The sequence below is a fragment of the Dermochelys coriacea genome, chromosome 7 (assembly GCF_009764565.3).
Source record: "Dermochelys coriacea isolate rDerCor1 chromosome 7, rDerCor1.pri.v4, whole genome shotgun sequence".
In the NCBI taxonomy this organism is placed as follows: Eukaryota; Metazoa; Chordata; order Testudines; family Dermochelyidae; genus Dermochelys; species Dermochelys coriacea.
In genome coordinates, this window is record NC_050074.1 from 1,902,886 (window position 1) to 1,923,311 (window position 20,426).

General features: G+C 48.3%; 1 protein-coding gene across 1 annotated transcript in view; it reads right to left on the minus strand.

Annotated features, from left to right (window-relative positions):
* FAM107A (family with sequence similarity 107 member A) overlaps positions 1 to 20,266 on the minus strand; it is a 65,444-nt gene extending 45,178 nt beyond the window's left edge. The window contains exon 1 of the mRNA XM_038409615.2: positions 19,345 to 20,266. Coding sequence (XP_038265543.1) covers positions 19,345 to 19,368 — 24 coding nt within the window. The 5' untranslated portion in view covers positions 19,369 to 20,266. The remainder of the gene's footprint in view (positions 1 to 19,344) is intronic.
* Between the last annotated feature and the right edge of the window lie 160 nt (positions 20,267 to 20,426).

The following is a 20,426-nucleotide window of genomic DNA, read 5'->3' on the forward strand; positions in this document are numbered from 1 at the left end:
ATCAGATCATGATCTCCAGGTGTTTCATAATTCTATTTTTAACCATTGTTTCAACCAGCTTGTCAGGTACCAATGTAATTACTGTGGTATAATTCCCCAGACTACCCTAGAGCCTTTTTTAAAATATAGGTTCAACATTTGCTACCATCCAGTCCTGTGGAACCGTAGCTGTTTTTAACAAGAGATTTCATATCTTCGTCAGCAGCTCACCCACTAATACTTAAGTTCCTTCAGATCTCTCGGATGGACCATGTGGGCTTAGTGGTTTAATGCTTTTTTAATGATCAGTTTGCGACCACACCTCTTCATCTAACACCTCCCTCTCTGAGAGCACCTCATCTTTATTTCCAGAAAAGAGCATTTACCCACAAAGGACAGAATATTGTGTTTCTATATTAATAGGAATCCTTTAATGTACATAAGGAACAAGTTAATAGGAAACACACACACTGTCCTCTGAGAATAGAGTCAGGTTGTTTGATTTTGTCACCTTGGTTTCAGCACACCATAAGCATTGCTGTTTTATGCCAGTTCCCATTGTCTGGCACTCATATGCATTGCTGAGTTTGTACAGCATCTGATTAGTTTTTTTAAGCAAGCACAAAGATAATATTACCTCTATTCCCTGCCCATAACATAGTAGATTTCACTATCATATTGCAAAGTACTTTCCAGTATATCAAATTATTGGTGTAATATTTCATTACTGATCTTCCGACCTTTAAAAATCTGTCCTTTTCCACCGGGGCTAAAGCGAGGCTCAGGGTTATAATACTTCTGTGAAATTTAATTTCTGGCTGATCTCAGGAAAATGAACAGTGCCCTATTGACTTTTCAACGACTGTAGTGAAAAATGGCAAGCTTACACAGTGAGGCCAGTCACGAGATCTCATTACTATACTATTATCACATTACTGCGGCTCTCAGGCTGTGCTCAGAGACTATCAGACAGGTAGCCACTTTACTAGCTATTCAAGTAGAACGTTGCCAGTGCTTGAAATAGCACTTTGTGTTATTTTATTCATAAATCAAGTACCCTTTGTTTTTTTTTTCCTTGTGGCCTTTAACGCAAATGCCTATACCAAGAGGTCATGCTCATTGCTCACAGGACAGGCATGGCCATCACAACATGAATCCACCCTATTAATTCATGGCCAAAGTCTGGACTGAGTACAAGCTACTCCACAATCTATTTAACACAGGGTAGCAGAACATTGCACAGGTCCTTAATGAGTGCTGCCTGTACAGAGCTATTGGCGGGAGACTAGTCCATCAACTTTAGTAAGGAATAAGAGGCACTACACTTTCCTCCCTAAGGGTTTCTGTGGCCTCATGGCATGAGCTTTTCATTTCTGGAGGGAGGCCAGGATTCAGCTTCGGATTAGGCCTGAAATGGAAGCAGATTTGGTGACCTCATCCCATTCCCCACGGACTTTCATTCGCATCTCAGAACCAGAAACCAGTTCTGCACAGGGCAGTCAGCTGCCTCTGCACCAGAGAGGTCCAAGAAGCTGGAAGAGGGCATTGTAGGTCAGGATGGACATGCACTGGGAAAGCAAGATGCCTGCTTCTAACCAGTGTGATGCTTCGCTTTCAGGCATAATAAATGCATCAACATAAAGAAAAGAAAAGCATGTTTCCTTTACTTAGTGCGTTAGCTAATTGTCTCTGCATTAGGCAAAGGATGAGTTGTTGAACTGATTGGCTCACTGTCATATTATGATGCTGGGGTAGTGGACAGCAGGTCTGGATTTAATTCAGTTTAGCCCAGTCTAGTTACTGTGTGTGTTCTTTGCAGTACTGTGCCCACTTGTGTCTCTAGGCTGGGATCTGTTCCAGGCAGGGACTCCTGTCTTTCTGGTTCATTTGGATTTTACTCTTTGCACTGCTCAGGCTGTAAGTACTGCACGATGGAAATAACAATGGTGCAACCAACGGAGAGGGCCACAAGTGTTAAAAAGCTGATGAATGTGGAAAAATTGGAAAGAGTCCACTGGAGGGCAACAAAAATGATTAGGGGACTGGAAGACATGACTTATGAGGAGAGGCTGAGGGAACTGGGATTGTTTAGTCTGTGGAAGAGAAGAATGAGGTGGGATTTGATAGCTGCTTCCAACTACCTGAAAGGGGGTTCCAAAGAGGATGGATCTAGACTGTTCTCAGTGGTAGCAGATGACAGAACGAGGAGTAATGGTCTCAAGTTGCAGTGGGAGAGGTTTAGTTTGGATATTAGGAAAAACTTTTTCACTAGGAGGTGAAACACTGGAATGGGTTACCTAGGGAGGTGGTGGAATTTCCTTTCTTAGAAGTTTTTAAGCTTAGGCTTGACAAAGCCCTGGCTGGGATGATTTAGTTGGGGTTGGTCCTGCTTTGAGCAGGGGGTTGGCCTAGATGACCTGAGGTCCCTTCCAACCCTGATATTCTAAGATTCTATGAATCGGGCCCATTTTGCTGACTTCCCCAGAAAAGTATAACTGCAAAGACAAAGAAGGGAAGCTAATAATCTGAGGGCAAAATCCAAGTGGAAAAACCCTCTAGTGAATTCAATGGGAGTTAGACTGGGCCCCAATAAATGTCCAATCTCAGTGCTGCGTATTGAGTCTAAAAACAAAACCTACAGAGACCAGTGAGATCAAGCATAATGTATTGTTTTTAGACAGGTCTGAACAGCAGGCTTCCTGCAAATTAACCAAAGCAATGAATGGCCGGACACAGTGTAAAACACTACCCACAGCCCAGCCAATCCGTATGCAAGGACAATTTGTGAAGCATTGGCACTGACTGTCAAATCTGACACGCCAACACAAAGAACACAAGGAAAGTATTGGTTGGGTGCCACCTAACACAAAACAAAGTGAGACATTATGCCAGGCAGTACATGACGCCAAAGGACCCCCCGTTGGCTCTAGGCCTTAGCCAAATCCTCACCTGCAATGGGTCACTTTTCATCTAGTCCCTTAGGGTGCACAGAGTGTGTAACATGTGCACACGCACACAGCCAAATTCTTGCCCTGCCCTCAGTTGGCTACATTCACACCATTCAGCAGAAATTTGTTAGCAGCTCCTGAGCTATTGCTATTCCTGTCCCTTTCATACCGGCCACGGAAACGCCGGGCCATTCAAGGCTCCTTGCTCTGCCCAAGTTAGTGTCCTCTGTGCATGATACCAGAGACACCTGAATGAAGGATGCAAATGATATTCCTGGCTACGCCGAGGGGTGTCGAGAGTTTACCTTGATGGCAGATACAAAAGGGGCCCAGAGAGAGTCACGGCTGAATTGTTGTCACACGGAGGAGAACACAGTAAGGAGAACACTACGGAGCCCAATAGAATTGGGCTTTGCAAAAGTGACACTCATCGCATAGGAACTTTGCGAGTAACAATACCTAGCTCTGACATACAGCTTTTGTTCATGGTAATCTTACCCACTATCTCTGTTTTACAGATGAGGGAAGTGGGGTGCTAAAGGTTACCTGACTTGCTCATGGTCAGAGGACAGAGCTACCAACAGAACCCAGCTCTTCTGATGCCCACTACGGCCTCCTTCCCACTTGACCTCACTGCCTCAGGCCCACAGGAGATGGGTCCTAGCAGAAAAAGCCAGCCTGTGTTTGGGCCAAACCTCTCAAAGTTTGCTCTGTTCAGATTTTGGGTTCTGGTTCAGCCCATTAGACAGGGGTGGTAACCACAGAATTTGTACCCGGGCCTAGATGTCTGGCTCCCAGCCCCAGCGTTTGGGTTGTTGGGGTTTCAGCCTAGGACTTGGACACAACACCACCGGCCTGGGAATGCAAACGGGGACAGTTCTTTAAACTCTGGGACAAAGCATGCCCTGGGCAAACACCCCCCCCTTGCCCTTGCCCCCTGGGGCTGGGCATGTCACGGAGGAAGGGAGAGAGGGAGGAGTAAAGGAAGGGCAAAAATGGCAGAGGGATCCCAAGAGGGCAGCTCCCTGGAAGAGAGATTCAGACTGAAGCTGTGGGTGGGGGTGGGGTGGGGTCATGCAGCGCGGGAAGATGGAGCGGAAGGTCTGCACATGCACATGCTCAACATGCAAGGACCAGTAAGGCGCTGAGGATGGCAAAACATTGGGCCAGATCCTGAGCTGATGTAAACTGGCGTAGCTCCAGTGAAGCCCATGGAGCTGCTCTGATTTACACCAAATGGAAGATTGTCACAGGGATCCTAAGGCTCCTGGATGCTATTTCTGTGCATTGCTAGTGGCTTGAGCTGTCACTTCCTACAAGGAGCCAGGCCTGGAGCAGCAGTGGGGCACTGCTGGCCTGGCTGGGGCATACAGCTGCCCCTGAAGTATCAGTCCTTGAAAGACTTTGCTTTCCCAGCCCTCTTGCTTCTCCGCACTCTTTTTGCCACCCCTGGCCAAAGGCTGCGAGCTGGCACTCTGCTGGTGGTGGGTGCTGGGAGCCGGCCCAGGCTGCAGCAGCATGTTACAACCTCTTGTATTTTCCTGTCCCATGTCACAAATAGCCGGAGGCGGGGAATGTGGCTCGAGTGAATTGTGCGGACAGACACTTCCTGGCTGATCCTGTCTCCGCCCCCAGGTGGGCATGGCCGGGGTGGGTCCCCAGGCAGCAGGCCCCAGCTGGCTGTGCTGTGCAGATGGAGGGAGCAGGATCTCGTAGCAGTACCCTGTCTAGCTTGGAGCATGGCATGGGATAGCTGCGTGGGTTCCTCTCCCCTGTCACTCACACGTCTGCCCAGTGCCCAGCCCAGCTCCACGGGCCAGGCACTGAGGTGGCACAAACAAAAGTCTCCTCATGTTTGAAATGCCAAGACGTACGACTCCTAGAGGGGCAGCCATGTGGGCATGTCTGCAACCTGTGTCCTCCCATGCCTCTCCCCTTCCTGGTGTGTGGCACGCCCTCCCTCACCTGGTAAGCCACTGCAATAGGCCGTACGTTCTGTAGGGCAGGGACCTGCCCGCTGGATGTTTTATGTGCAGTGCCTAGCACACTTGTGGTTGCCATAAAATAATGAATCATGATCTACACTGGTGTTTAATAGGGCCAGTGGGTTTTATCGTCCCCTGTACAGAAGGAGACATTCCTAGATGTGGAGGAAGCTTTCCTCACTGAGATGTTAATGCTGAATAATTCTCTGCTGCTCTTTTACAAGGTCAATTGAAGGCTGTGGCAGACATTCAGGTCTGCCTCTGTGGCTGGCCCATCTCTCTATAACCAGCTAAATCAAAAACCTGGATCTGAACGATCTGACTTTGGGCAAGTTTAGCTACCACCGAGTGTCTGAGCTTTATGACCCAGGCCCATCTTGAGTCTCTCTCTAGTCCCATGTTCGGCTAACGCTGATTTTAGAGTGAAGTATGCTCACTGCAGCTCCTACATGACTTGGTACATGTAGAAGTAACATTGCAAAAGTGATAGATAGAAAGTCACTGTAAAACATGGAGAAGAACATAAGAACGGCCATACTAGGTCAGGCCAAAGGTCCATCTAGCCCAGTATCCTGTCTGCCGACAGTGGCCAATGCCAGAGGGAATGAACGGAACAGGGAATCTTCGAGTGAGCCATCGCATGTCGTCCGCTCCCAGCTTTTTGCAGAGGAGACGGGCTAGAGATTGTTTGTGAACGTTGTGGCAGCGTGTTTATTGCTAGCTTAGCGGTTTGCCCCAGCATCTGTGGCCAACACTTCCCCTGTCCAGACTTCCATACAGTAGAAGCTGAGCAAATTGTGCACCTGACAGCCATAGGCCCACCCCAGAGGTGGCTGCATAGCAGTAGTTGGCTATGGAGAGATCACAGCAGTAAGAGTTCAAGGATTCTGTGGGGATGACAGCCCACCACCCCCAAATTCTTCTTCTTATTTTGCTGCTTCCTGAAGTTTCCTTGAAATGTGAGTGGCTCAATCCAAATGCAAACCCCAAGGAACAAAGACATAACAGTAGCCCAGCAAAGACTCCCAAATCAAAACTGATTCAAGTCAGCGAGCTGGCACAGATCTGTCAGCTGGTGCTTTTCCTGGGCAGTGATTGCTCTGGTCACTTTCCCACTAATGACTCCACCGGCCTCTCCTACTCCGCAGACCAGGCTCTCCCCAGCTGAGCTTTTACGTGGCTTTGTCAGTCCCGTCTCTTGTTATACACTCTCCTCTGAAACTGGGGCCAGCTACAAAAGGGCTCTTGGGGACTAAGAGTGGCTGTCCTAAATCTGGAGACTATACCGAGGAAGTTCAGACTGGGCCCTGCCTAAGCATGGGAGAACTGCCTGGATTTCTGAAGGGCCCAAAGGAAACAGTTTTAGGAGAAAGAGCAAAAGAAAATACCCAGATTTCTCAGCTGCTGTTTTTTGTTGACTCCACATTGGAGAAGTAAATGGTTCCTGAGACGATGATGCTGAGCCCGCTCCACTGCACACCGGGGATACGAAATTCCCCTCTCCCACAGCTCCCATGCTATATAGTGGAATTGTAGCAGCTCTGTTTGCTTTTCAGACTCTCTTCTGGTTCCCTTACCCTACTGGGTGAATTTCACCCAGGAATAACACATTTGGGATTGTCTGCTCGAAAGAGCTAGATCAGTTAGAATGTGTGTGTGTGCGTGCACACACGAGTGTGCATAATTGTGCAAAAAAGTCCTAAAAGGAACTCTATTCTGTGGGCCAGTTATCTGTCTATAAATGCTTTCTGCAGCCTCCCAAATGCCACAGATGGCATTTGGCCAAAGTGTCAGCAGAATTCAGTCCCTTTAGTTCTATTCAAATGGTCTCTGAGGGCTGGAAGACAGCATCTCTCTTTTGCTTCCTGCCCAGTGTGTTCAGCTGTACATCAGGGCATTTTCTGTGGGTATGTCGAAGTGACATGAGTTAATTCTCCTTCCTAGACTGTGGCTGCAGCGAAAGCCCAGAGTCTGAGGCCTGTCAGCAAGCTTGGCTTTTTAATTACCCTTGGGCTTTCTTTGCTTCACAAACCACTGAGCTGTTTTCCTTTTCCTCCTGGTAACAAAGCTCAAAGATCTCGGTTCCCACAAGAAATCTGGAAAATGGTGAAGGGCCCAAGACTCATTGGTCAAGCCCAGATTTTGACACCCACCCCCAAAATTCAGGGTTGTTCAGGATAGAGTTTTGGTCTAGCTGATCTGGAGCAGCCAGAAATTTGGGTGTGGATCTGGTTTTGGAGTCTGAATGTCAACAACGTTTGCCAGGCTGTAGCTATGGGGTTTGGCTCGGGCATATCTTTAATTACAAAAGGCAGAAGGTCCCAGAGTCAGACTGTCCATCTTAGCAGGGCAGTCAATACTGCAGCTGGCACAAAAACCCCAGCATGTGGGGCTAACCCACTAGCTCCATGGCTAGCAATATGGCTCCAAACTGACCATTTTTTGCTGCCTGTCAGAGCTGAAGTGCGATAAAGAGCAGACCCATGGGCAGAGAGCCCCTCCTGTCACTCTGCATTGATCCCTTTGGCTGAGGTACTGCTGCTGAAGGGAGCCAAAGGGAGGGAGGGAGCAAGCTGCAGGTGAGGGCCTGGAGGGAAGGAAAGGCTGGGGAATCCCTTTCCACCAAATAAAGCAAAAGGGGTAGCGTTTTGGCCAATGCAAACAATGATTGCTATTTATTACTGAACAACTACCAACCTGTTAGATGTGCGAGGCCAGGGTACTGCCTATGCCTTTGAGTATTCTGTGCAAAGGCACAAATGTGGTGCCTAGCTGACTGTGACTGAAATTAGCCCATAGGGGTAAGCATAAAATGAGATGGGAAAGCCTTTGGGAATGAAATTGTCCCTCTGCCTGGCTCTAGTGCTGTAAGAAAGGCATGCTCCTCCCGAGAGAGGTTTGGCTACAACCCAGCTTGGAGAGGCTGCTGGGGTCAGAAGGAGGACACAGGAGGAAGAGGAGAAGGGAGGGGACGTGGCATCATGAAGCAGGCTGCAGGGATTCCTGTGGACAGAGTTGTGAGGACATTCAGACCACAAACGGCCACTGGATTCATCCTCCAGCTCACGCCAACCTTGCCACATGCCAAGGTGGACACACTGTCCCTAGTCTCCACAGCCCTAACAGCACTGCATGGAGAGAGAGTGCGCACGCTAATCTTTGCATCAGAGCCAACTGCTCATCAACAAGCTCGCCTGTGCTAGGAGACACAAACAAGTGTCGTTTCAGCACCGGCCAGGCCAGTCATTCTAGCGAAACTCTTCTGATTCCTGAACAGATGTGTTTATTATGGAAAATGCAAGGGAACCCCCCACTCTCTCCTCCTCCCACAGCTACAGCTGATTTTTGGATTTTTTCTCAAAACACCAGTGCCATGAAACGCCTGGCAGTGTTTAGTGACCACCAGCCCCACTTGCTCTGCCTTTTGGGCCTTACCATCGATGGTCCCATTGCCTAAAGGGGGCGTGTCATGCACAGATGCGAGGCGAAGGCTGCTGCTGGTCTAGCAGGATGGATGTGCTCCTGTGCAGCACAGGTGCGGAGAAGCTGCCGTTAGAAAGCTGAGAGGAACGCAGAGAGTCGGCAACATCCAAACTGCTCAATAGCTACACAAAAGAGCTAGGGACAATCCAAAAGTGCGTGTCCTTCCTGGGAACTCTGGCCTGGGTGTCAGTGTCCCCTGCAATGCCTGGGGGCACCCAGCCTTCACACCACAACACAAGCCATTCCCATCAGTCCTACAGCATCTCACACCTGCATGCTTTTCTGGCCATAAACGTAGAGTTCTTTAAGGTCAGTATAGCCTGTAACCACACGTAGGGCAATTGTTTCATAGACTCACAGTGTCTCTCCCCCCAACCAGCATTCCCTGCCACTACCAGTGTTAAAACAGGGAGTCACCACTGAGCAGCACCACTGCGTTTCTAATGGAGTCCGTGGGGGGGCCGTTCTTGGCCCTATTCTATTTAACATTTTTTATCAATGACCTGGAAGAAAACATCAAATCATCACCGATAAACTTTGTAGATGACACACACGTTGGGAGAGTGATAAATAATGCAGAGGACAGGTCACTGATGCAGAGTGTTCTGGATTTCTTGGCAAACTGGGCACAAGCAACAATATGCATTTTAATGTGGCTAAATGTAAATGTGTCCATCTAGGAACAAAGAATGTAGGTCACGCTTACAGGCTGGGAGACTCTCTCCTGGGAAGCAGTGACTCTGACAAAGATTTGGGAGTGATGGTGGATAGTCAGCTCAAAATGTAATGCTATGGCCAAAAGGGCTAATGCGATTCTTGGATGCATAAAGAGGGGAATCTCAAGTAGGAGTAGAGAGGTTATTTCACCCCTGTATTTGGCAGTGGCGTGCCTGCTGCTGGAATCCTGTGTCCAGTTCTGGTGCCCACAGTTCAAGAAGGATGCTGATAAAATGGAGAGGGCTCAGAGAAGAGCCATGAGAATGATTAAAGGATTAGAAAACCTAACTTACAGTAATAGATGCAAGGAGCTCAGGCTATTTAGTTTAACAAAGAGAAAGTTAAGGGGTGATGTGATCACAGCCTAGAAGGGATCACAGGGAACAAATATTTAATTAATGGGCTCTTCAGTCTAGCAGCGAAAGATCTAACTGGATCCAATGGCTGGAAGTTGAAGCTAGACAAAGTCACACTGGAAATAAGGTGCTGGTTTGTAACAGAGGTTCATTAACCACTGGAACAATTGCTCAGGGGTCATAGTGGATTCTGACCATTTTGAAATCCAGATGGGTTGTTTTTCCAGATCTGCTCTAGAGGTTACTTGTGGGGCCGGTCTCTGCCCTGGGCTATGCAGGAGGTCAGACTACGTGATTGCAATGGTCTCTTCTGCCAATGGGATCTCTGAATCTAAGCAAATGCTCTTTCCCCCTTGCTTTATCTTCCTCCCATGCAGATGCTCCTGCCTTCCCCAACATCCCTTTCTTGGAGCACAAAGGCATCAGCTTCCAGCCAGTGAGTTTTGCTCTGCCTTTCAGAATTGGCATTTCCAGTTTAATTAGGATTAACAACTAACTTGGGGATAGCTGTATGTAACATAAATACATTTTGGGGCATATCCTCAGCTGCTGTAAATTTGCATAAGCTCTATTGATTTAAATGGAACTACTGATTTATAGCAGCTGAGAACCTGGCCCATTCTGTTCCATTTTCCCGTTTGATTCCTGAGGCTGTTTTTGTTACTGGTTGTTGCTTTCCAGCTGATGCTGGAGGAGGTTAATGAGCTTTAGAAGGAAGGAAATGGGAACTAAGCTGGAGATTGAACAGAGCAGTCTTTGAGTAATCACATCTGGGACCCCGGTTCCAGTTCTTCCCTTTAAATGGAAGTTCCAGGATCTATAACTCTGGTGGAATCATGATCAGGCTCTCGGAGCGGCTGGCTGGCATTACGTGTTAATCCACCGGAAATCGGAGTTCTTTCTTCCTTGCACTTTGCCTTGCAGTCAATGAACTAGCCCGCTTCTGGCTTGCATGATAAAGCCCTTCTCTGTCCTGCCAGCCACAAACACTGCTGCTCTTGTTTGCCGTTTCTCTGCACTTCTCTTTCCAAAAGAAGGGCCCAGCATTCTAATGGCCAGGACAAGAGTTTCCAAAAGCTCCAAGGGAGAGAAGCGGCTTTTGGTCAATATGAATTTTCCATTTAGTAACATAGATTTTCCCTTTAAACTTCCTCTTAGCATTTAAGAGCTCTGCTCACTGCCAGCTTCTTGCCTTTTCACAGCAGGCAGCATTCAAGAGAAAGGGTCAAACTCTTCCCTGGTGTAAACTCCATTGGAACAAATGGAATTATATTAGGCGCTGCTTTGACCAATGTCCAGTCTGTGGCAAACAGATGCTCATTAACAATATGCCCTTCAGAAAAGGAAGCCTTCCTTTTAGGGTTGGTTGGGCTAGAGTGCTTGAGGTTGTGCTTGCATTCAGATGCTGATCCACCTGCGAGGCTTGGAAGAGAACTCACCTGTTCAGCAGTCTGGTGACACTGATAAAAATGGCATCGCTCCCTCCTGCCATACTGAGAACTGGAGGAAGAAGAACCAAAAGAAACACAACTTTTACTTAGTTCTTTACTTGCTACCTTTGCTGTGCCAGTGGCAGAATCAAGAGGTAGATGCTTATAATCTGGGACAGCCTTACAATGGACTAAGCTTTGAAAGAGACACCTCTTATGAATATATGGTCACATAGCTTTACTTTATTACCTGTACCAAAGCCAATGAAAAGTGCAAGGGACCTGTTATTTATCAATGCACAGTTCTCCTGCTGTTAGAGAAGAGGTACAGTATAAGTAATATTAGCCCATTTCCTTCTAGGGATTTTATTCCAAGATTTAGCTTGTATTTTAGAATTGAAATATTGACTCTTGTAGCATTTGTCACCTGTGCAGCATGAATTATCTGGTTTGATGAAATGATCGTACTTGCAATTAATGTATGACTAACCATATTTTATTTGCAAAAAGAAAAGGAGTACTTGTGGCACCTTAGAGACTAACAAATTTATTTGAGCATAAGCTTTTGTGAGCTACAGCTCACTTCATCAGATGCATTCAGTGTAGCTCACGAAAGCTTATGCTCAAATAAATGTGTTAGTCTCTAAGGTGCCACAAGTACTCCTTTTCTTTTTGCGAATACAGACTAACACGGCTGCTACTCTGAAACCTGTCATATTTTATTTGAAATTGCAGGAAGCAGGGTCATTTTGAAACAACAGGTCTATTTTGGACTATCCTGTGTTTGCGTCGATGGGAGCTGCGGGGACTCCGTACCTTGAACAATCAAGGCACAATTTCATTTCTTGGGGAGCTGTCTTTATACTTGGGGTGGTAGGTAAAAATCTGAAGAAATTAGTAGGAAGAGCTCACTCTTATCCAGAGCTTCTTAAGTAGAAAAGAGCTGAAGTATGCAACTTTCTTTAACTTCTGTAGTGCTGCAGTATGATCTCAGAAATAGTCTGATATACCATGTCAATTGGGTATCTGGCTGATGAATCTTGCCCATAAGCTCAGGGTTTAGCTGATCGCCATATTTGGGGGCGGGAAGGAATTTTCCTCCAGGGCAGATTGGAAGAGGCCCTGGAGGTTTTTCGCCTTCCTCTGTAGCATGGGGCATGGGTCACTTGCTGGAGGATTCTCTGCGCCTTGAAGTCTTTAAACCACGATTTGAGGACTTCAATAGCTCAGACATAGGTGAGAGGTTTTTCGCAGGAGTGGGTGGGTGAGATTCTATGGCCTGCATTGTGCAGGAGGTCAGACTAGATGATCATAATGGTCCCTTCTGACCTTAGTATCTATGAAATTATGAATCTATTAAATGGATGGAATGTAAAGTAGCACAGTAGATACAGTTATACTACAGCTGGCATAGATAATAGCATTGACTGCTGTAACAGTAGTTACTCTAAATTGGGAGCAGCACATCTCTCCAGATATTACAGGCTATCACTCAGTACTAAAAAGTTACATGCTGCTTTGCTTTCACTTCCTATGGACTTGGACCCCGGTGACAACTGGTTTCCCATACCAGTGGCTGATGTCACCGTCACTGGACTGTGTCATTGTCTGTGGATAAGTGGAACTGACAGAATGAGTTGATTACAAGAGAGGAAAGATCTTGGGTGTGTTTAAATATCTCGATGATCAGCAGCAGTTAGAAAAGTAATACAGAGATGTCGGAGTGAGGGGATACAGGACACTGGCAAAAATACAGCTGAGTACAGAGCAGTTCTAGTGATCCTGGCAACATCTGTGTGGTACATTTTATTTTTATGTAGCATCCTTAAATGTGTTGGCATGAGTCACATGGTGGCAAGGGAAGAGGCCAATGCACCTGTGATGGGTCAGCTGACCCCATTTGGGCTTAAAAGAGGGCATCGAGGCTCTAAAGAGAAGAGCTGGTCAGGAAGGGGCAGTGAGAGCTGCCTGGGAGGCCAGAGATTGGGAGATTGCAGGAGGTCCCTGAAGGAAGCTGTAGGTGGTTCCTGGTCGAAGGCAGAAGATGAGAGTAGTGGAGGCATTTGCTTGTGGAATTGCCCACACTGGAGAGCCGGGACGCGGCGGGGCTGAAGGCAGGAGAGCAGCTTAGGGAGTTGCCTCCTGGCATCGAAGCTGGAGAGCCAGAGCAAAGGACTAGAGAGGGCTGAGGGCAAGGGGAAGTGGAGGCCACTCGTCTGGTTTGATACTGGCCCGGCCTCTCTTTGGCTGGTTTGTCCCCCATCTGGTCCTAGGTGAAAACCAGAGGTGGTTTTGTCCAGTATCAGATGGGGGCACCATTCTGAAGAGGGCGCCACTCCACCCCTCTGACCTAACCTCGCCCACTGCAAGCAGGTCAGGCTGGTGGGGCCGGGGCGCTCTAGAAAATGGCATCCCCCATGTGGCGGGACCTTGCACACACCAGGCATGTGAGCTCATGCTGGCAGGGGCGGGCCCATGCTGTTCGCGGAAGTGCATGAATGTCCAATGTTCCGGGAACGTGTGAGCAGCGGAGGGACTTATCCACCGGTGGCTGGGAGCTGGAAAAGGGGACTGATATGGGTGCTCCCCTGGTGAGGCAAAACTCCCAGCAGAGAGGATGTGGGGGTTCCTGTTGGGAAGAGCAGGGTTACAGTCCAGCTGTGCAGGCTGGGGTGGCTGACTTGCTGAAAGGTCCAAAGAAAAATCTGGTGGAAGACGCGGGCATGTGGAACGTGCTAGGTCAATGGACTGGACAATATGAAGTATTAAGGACTATAAATACTGGTGACTATGGAGAAATGGACTGAGTCTGGAGCTTTTGTTATGGAGTATTTTAAGTTTCAGAGTAGCAGCCGTGTTAGTCTGTATTCGCAAAAAGAAAAGGAGTACTTGTGGCACCTTAGAGACTAACAAATTTATTTGAGCATAAGCTTTCGTGAGCTACAGCTCACTTCATCGGATGCATCCGATGAAGTGAGCTGTAGCTCACGAAAGCTTATGCTCTAATAAATTTGTTAGTCTCTAAGGTGCCACAAGTACTCCTTTTCTTTTTGGAGTATTTTAACTAAGTTTTGGTAATAAACTGTCCCAAAGGAGGCAATTACTGAGACAAGAAAGCCTGTGTGACGTTAATGGGGACTCTGAAGGAGGGAATTTGAGGCCAGCATGCCTGTTCTGCCACTGGAGGGTGCTGCAGATGGGCTCGCCCTATGACAGACTAGAAATACTGACAGGCTGAGTAGGAGAACACCGCGGCAGTTTGTAAAGAAATGAGTTACACAGGCTGACTTCACGGCTTTGGTGAAGTTTTCTGTTCCAGCTGCTGTTTCCAGTTTAACACTCTTGACCTATGGCATATCTTCAGGCTTCAGTTCCCAGAGACGCCTTGACTATAACTACACCTCTCACAAGAAGAATTTAAAACAGATGACTGGCGGGTGCAGCATGCTTCATTTGCTTAAGCAACCCCCCTGGTCATTGTCTGAAGCCTTCTTCCTAAACCATTGGACTCCTGCCTTCAATATTTCATATCCCCAAGCCGTGCTCCCGGCTGCAAGGGAAGGGGAACTGAAGATGAGCCGACACCAGGGTAATGTCTTTGCAGTGTTGTGGAAGCCTGACATTCCGGAGAATGTGTGTAGCCAGAACCGCCACTGAGAAGGTGGCTGGCTGTGCCAGCCAAAGCTTGGGGCCAGCATTGCTAATGTCTTAAATGTGCTGGTGAGCAAGAGGTGCAAGGAAACCCTGGACACAACAGCAGAGACATGAAAGAGCAATTCCACTTCCATCCCATGACGCTTCCTGCAGTCTCTCCTCAGAACTGCAAATCAGTCTCTGGAGTCACTCCCAGACAGGGCTAGTGAGCGAGATTAGCCTAGGTTGATCCGCTCTAAATCTAATAACCCCCCCATTGCCTTTACTCCCCTCTATCTTACTGGTGACTGCGGAGTCTGTGCTGTGCAAAGCACTGGGCAGAGGGCCTGGCCCTGAGACCTTTTCACCCTGATCTCCCCCTTCCTGTCCTCGGCCGTGTTCTGTGCCTCCCATTGCATCTTGTCCCTGTTTTAGCCCCAATCTCGCAGTTGATAGCGCTGGGGTTGATCCATGCGGAGCTGGTGTCCCCCCGTGAGGCAGTGATGGTGAAGCAGCTGCAGCCCTGGAAGGGGGAATTGAGTCAGATCCCTGACCTAGGGCTGGCGGCTAATGCCCTGCAGACATGCCGGCATTCTTTGCTAAACCCTATTGTTCTGCTGATGTCCTGTACATCACAATCCACTTATTTTAATCCCTCGGTGCTGCTGTTCTGTTCTAAATCTGAGAGGTATGAAGCTGGGACAGCTCCTGACTTCAGTCCTAGCTTGGGTGTGACGTGCGTGAAGCCCCATATCAGGCTCAGCCCTTGGGCACTTCCTTGTACAGGTCCTGCTCTTTACACCGGAGCTTTCCTGGGTCTGGCTGAGGGAACCCAGCCCGTTTGGGGCAGCGTATTTAATGCAGCTCTTAATGACGCCTGTGAAGGCTTGGACAAAATCACCATGCAGTCTCCGTTAGCACAACCTGGCCAGGACAGGCAGGTACAGCTAGGGAGGAGGAGCTCACACAGGAGATGTCATACATGGGCAGAGCAGAGCCAGCTGGTCCAGAGGGACCAATACTAACATGCCACTGGGCAGTAATGCTCTTCCCACACAGCACCAATGTGCCAGGATGGAAAATTCCTCCTTGACTCTCACAGGCGATCAGCTCACTCCTTGAGCAGGCCCTAGTCCCCCCTTGTGCCTGTCGTGTGTGGCGGCAGATGTCTTTCCTTAGGTTGCACAAACACTGCTAATCTCTTGGTGTGGCTCCCGCTGCAGGCCCCAGGGTACGCTTCCACGCAGCCTGTCAGTGTCGCAGATCCCCGGTTCTCATGATCTGAGACAAGGAGCACAGGCTACGGCCCGAGTCCTTGGCTGCAGTGAGGAGTACACAGTACTGTGCACAGGGCTGGTCCAGCGGTATAAATCAGAGCCGGAGAGGAGGTTAAGAGACTGGACTGGACAGAATTCCAATTCCCACCTCTGCCACAGACACCCTGTGTGTCCCTGAGCGAGTCACTTCTCCTCTCTGGCTCAAACAACGAGGAGTCCTTGTGGCAACTTAGAGACTAACAAATTTATTTGGGCATAAGCTTTTGTGGGCTACAGCTCACTTCATCGGATGGCTCACTTTCCCCAGCTATAACCTGGGACTGCTGAAGTCCCTGCCTCGCAGGACACCTGGGAGGCTGAATCCAGCAGCACAGGTGTGGAGCTCAGATACTTCAGGGATGGATGAAAGTCCTACCTACATAACCAGGGCCAAACGTCTCCACAAAGAAAATAACCTGGGCTAGCTGGCAGGACTCACAAAGGGCTGTCAGTGGGGCATAGCTATATCCTGGCCACAGCCCGGATACTGTCCGCAGAGAGGCGTGTCATACAGGGGCTGCTATGCCTGCCCAGGGCCAGTCCTCCTATGGCTGACTAGTCCCTTGTCCTTTGTTCCTGTGTTTTCTGGGGCTGAGCTACTCACTAGACATTGTGGCAGGCATGTTAAATCCAGCTCTTGCTGCTTCACTTTTATGTATCAGGCGAAACTTTGTCTGAGCACACGCAGGGAGTTTGTAAATGTCTGCGAAGGATGCCAGAGAAAGGTCAGCATTCGGGAACCCCTGATTACAGCCCATCAGCCAAGCTAGCTTCTGCTTGGTCCCATGGACTTTAACTCAGTGCTGGAGGAAAGAAAGAATTGCACCATTTATGCACAACCTAACCATACCTAGGAAACAGGAGCAAAGGGGCTTTCCCTCCCACCGCCATCAGATTCACTCTAGACCATAAAAAATGGACTCACAAGTCATTAGTCTTTAACAGCTCTTCCTGCTTAACGGCCGCTATCCAGGGCCACATTCTTTTGTCTAACCAGGCAACGTTGTGGTTGTTGCAATGCAAGTGAAATCTCTGACCTTATTTGTACCCACCCAAATCAAGTCGTCTCCAAACCCGCATCTTTCAGAAGCTTGTCAAAGTCAAGCCTGCTATACTGGAAAGGCTTGTATTTTATGGGGGCTGCCATTCACTAGTGACAGCTCAGGGGTTATGGAGAGGCCAGGCGATTGGGGGGACTGGCCCCAGGGCAGCACTTGTGAGGGGGTTTTTATCATTAAATTAAAAAATGCTGTTACCTTGTCCCCGCTCAGCTCTTAGCACAAGGCTTGGTGTAACTTAGAAGGCATCGAAGTGTGTTTCAGGGCTGCTTTGGTACAAATTCAGTCCTCCGTCCTGCAGACCTCGGGTACATCATCATTCAAGCTAGGTGCAAACTCCAGCTCCACGAGACATCCCTGATGGAGCTAGAAGTACACGCGCAGTGATTGAGCAGCAGTAGGGGCTAGCTGCTCTGAGCCTGGATGTAGGGACTCCGATGGTACTATGGTTGGGGTGGCTGTCTCCTCCTGCCACTTCCAGCACCATGGCTACTCTCAATCAGAGCTAGCACAGGTATGTCTCTTCGAGTGGGAAGTTACACTGTGCAGCTCAAATGCAGCTGTGTCAGTGTTGGAGTGTATGGGATAGGTTAGGAAAAGACTAATTTATGGATGTTTGCAGATGACACAAAAATTGAGGGAGTGGTAAATAATGCAGAGGAGAGGTCCCTGATTCAGAGTGATCTAGCTCTCTTGGTAAACTGGGTGCAAGCAAGGTTATTTTACCTCTGTATTTGGCACTGGTGCGACCACTGCTGGAGTCCTGTGTCCAGGTCTGATGCCCACAATTCAAGAGAATGGTGATAAATTGGAGAGGGGTCAGAGAAGAGCCATGAGAACGATGAAAGGATTAGAAAATTTGCCTTATAGTGAGAGACTTAACGAGCTCCATCTATCTACCTGAAGAAAGAGAAGGTTAAGGCGTGACTTGATCACAGTCTATAAGTGCCTATGCAGGGAAGAAATATTTAATAATGGGCTCTTCAGTCTAGCAGAGGAAGGTCTAGTCAGATCCAGACCTTGGAAGTTGAAGCTAGACAAATTCAGACTGAAAATAAAGCGTAATTTTTCGACAGCAAAGATCATTAACCACTGGAACAATTTCCCAAGGGTTGTGGTGGATTCTCCATCACTGACAGTTTTGAAATCAAGATGGGATGTTTTTCAAAAAGCTCTGCTGTAGGGGTTGTTTTGGTGGCAGGTCTCGGGCTGGTGTTATACAGGGAATCAGGCTAGATAATCACAATGGTCCCTCCTGGCCTTGGAATCTATGAATCTGTAATTGCTGCAGCCTCTGTTCTCTGCCAATGGGATTTGATGCTGAATGTGCCCTTATTGGGAAGGGGAGTTAATGGGAGAAGAGAAAGAGAGGAAAACTTTTAAAAGAGTACTCCTGGCGGATGAGGGGAGGGAGAGTCTCAGCTGAGTTTCACTGACAGAGGAATCCTGCGTTGCATACTTCGTGGTGAGTGAGCTGTGAACAATGTACAGGGCAAGAAATATTTCTGAGAACCAGTCATGCTTTTGCCTAATGAATACATTCAGGGAAATTCTGAGCTGCTTGCAGGTGATTCTTGAACAGAAAAGAGGCTACCTTAAAGAAATGATTTGTGATGAATATTTACACAGCAATAGCCTTTAACATGTTTTCTCAAGGTGGAGGATCATTTTTGATAAGAAGTATGTAGGCAGGCATGCCAAACAGGCCAGAGAGGAATGCTCTTTACTGCAGGGAAATACGTTCGCATTTTATTTAGACTAATCAAATGAAAAAAGAATGCAGTGAGCAGCTACTAGCGACGTCAGATGCCAGACTGCTGAGTTTAGCAAGTAGGACAATCCCAGGAGGGTCTTCTTCACTTCTGGCACTGGCTTGCTGATGCCCCCCTGGAGCCATGCTGCAGATGATCTACAGAGAATGCAATTTACAGACCTGCACACCCATTCACTTGACTCATCTCCCCAGTGCGCCAGAACCCAAATGCTGCTCTGCTTTTACACCGCTCAGAACTGTCACAAGCTAAGTTGGTAAAACTCCGCTGCCCTTCCCTGACAAGATTAAAAACATCAGATATGTGAGTGAACATTGTCATTGGCAGTGACTGCAAAAACTAAGCCCTATGTGTGTGTGTGTGTGTAACCCTCCAGCTTCCAGACATATCACTGTTCAGTCCCACCCCACGCTCCTCATTGGCTCTAGAGAGCTTCCTAAAGGAAGGACAATTTATCAATCTGATCAGATCGAATTACTTCATCCAGCTGACAGCGCTTGACACCTGTGTCCACACCAGCCGCTTCTGGTCTCTAATCCACCACTGAACTACTTAAAAGATTGGGCAGCGCACAAAGGGGTTAATCAGAGCTACATGTGAGCAGACAAGTGTCATCTCTTCAAAGCCACGAATGCTTAAGCATCAAAGAATGAAGGCATCCCATTACCTTTTTCCCGTGAGCTGCTCCCATGGTACAAGTTCAATGTCCAGGAAGCCTCCCCCAAATCTCCGGCAGTCCCTCCAAATTGTCCTCTTGGCTTGCGCTTGCAGGGAGTCGCAGGCTCCGTGTCGTTCTGTGGTGTTGTCCACACAATCTGTGGAGAGGCATGGGCTGCATTAAACACTAGGGAATGTGCAAACACACAGCTCCTGGCACCCTGACAGCTCCAGTTTATTCCACAGAGCAACGCAGGCAAAAATCAGCAGGATCTTAAAGGAGATGAGCATCGAAGTTTTCCTTTGACTTCTCCTGCCACGTAAAGAACTCACTTTTGTATACCTAATGTCCGACTTGCACACAAGGTCTGCCCAGGCACAAAGGCAGCTTTCATCCTGGAGATGCCTGGCTTCTAAGCTGGGTTCCTTATTCTGAAAGGCTGTGGAAGATTATAGTAATTGTACTTGACAGACCAAGATGTCACAGAATGCAGAGCTGATCTGTGAAAGAATTCAACCTGCTGGGCTCGGCTGGGCCCCAGCACTAGGAGGTCCTTGTTTGCTAGTGGATTTGTGCCATCCTCTCTAGCCATTTGTCTTGCACTTCACGATGGCTTGGCGGAGACGCCTTGAAAAATAAGCCCATTTCCCCATTTCCAAGAGAAAGAATGCAGGATTATTATTCAGCGGCTAGGCTGTGGCTCCTGCACTCGGCGTCTGCAATCCCAATCAGGCAGCACTTCAACTTCTGCAAGTTCTTGCGGCTGCTCACAAACAAGCATCTTAAACAAAGATGTTACATAATGTAAACTGTGTGCACGGCTTAGCCACAGTGGGTACCCACCGCCGAACCGCACCGTGTAAAGGCCTTGTCCTACATGCTTACTTTGGCTGAACTGGAGTTCTGCCCAGCTCAAACAGACCCCAGGGCCAATCCAGTGGGGTGCTGAGCACCCTGTTTCTGTTGAAGTCAGTGTGAGATGGGGAGGCTCAGTTTCACTCAGGACACTTGTCCATGGTCTTTAATAAACTCACCAGGGACGATCTCAGTCATGAAGAATCTTTTCAAACCGCTAGTGACTGGAGCCCCTG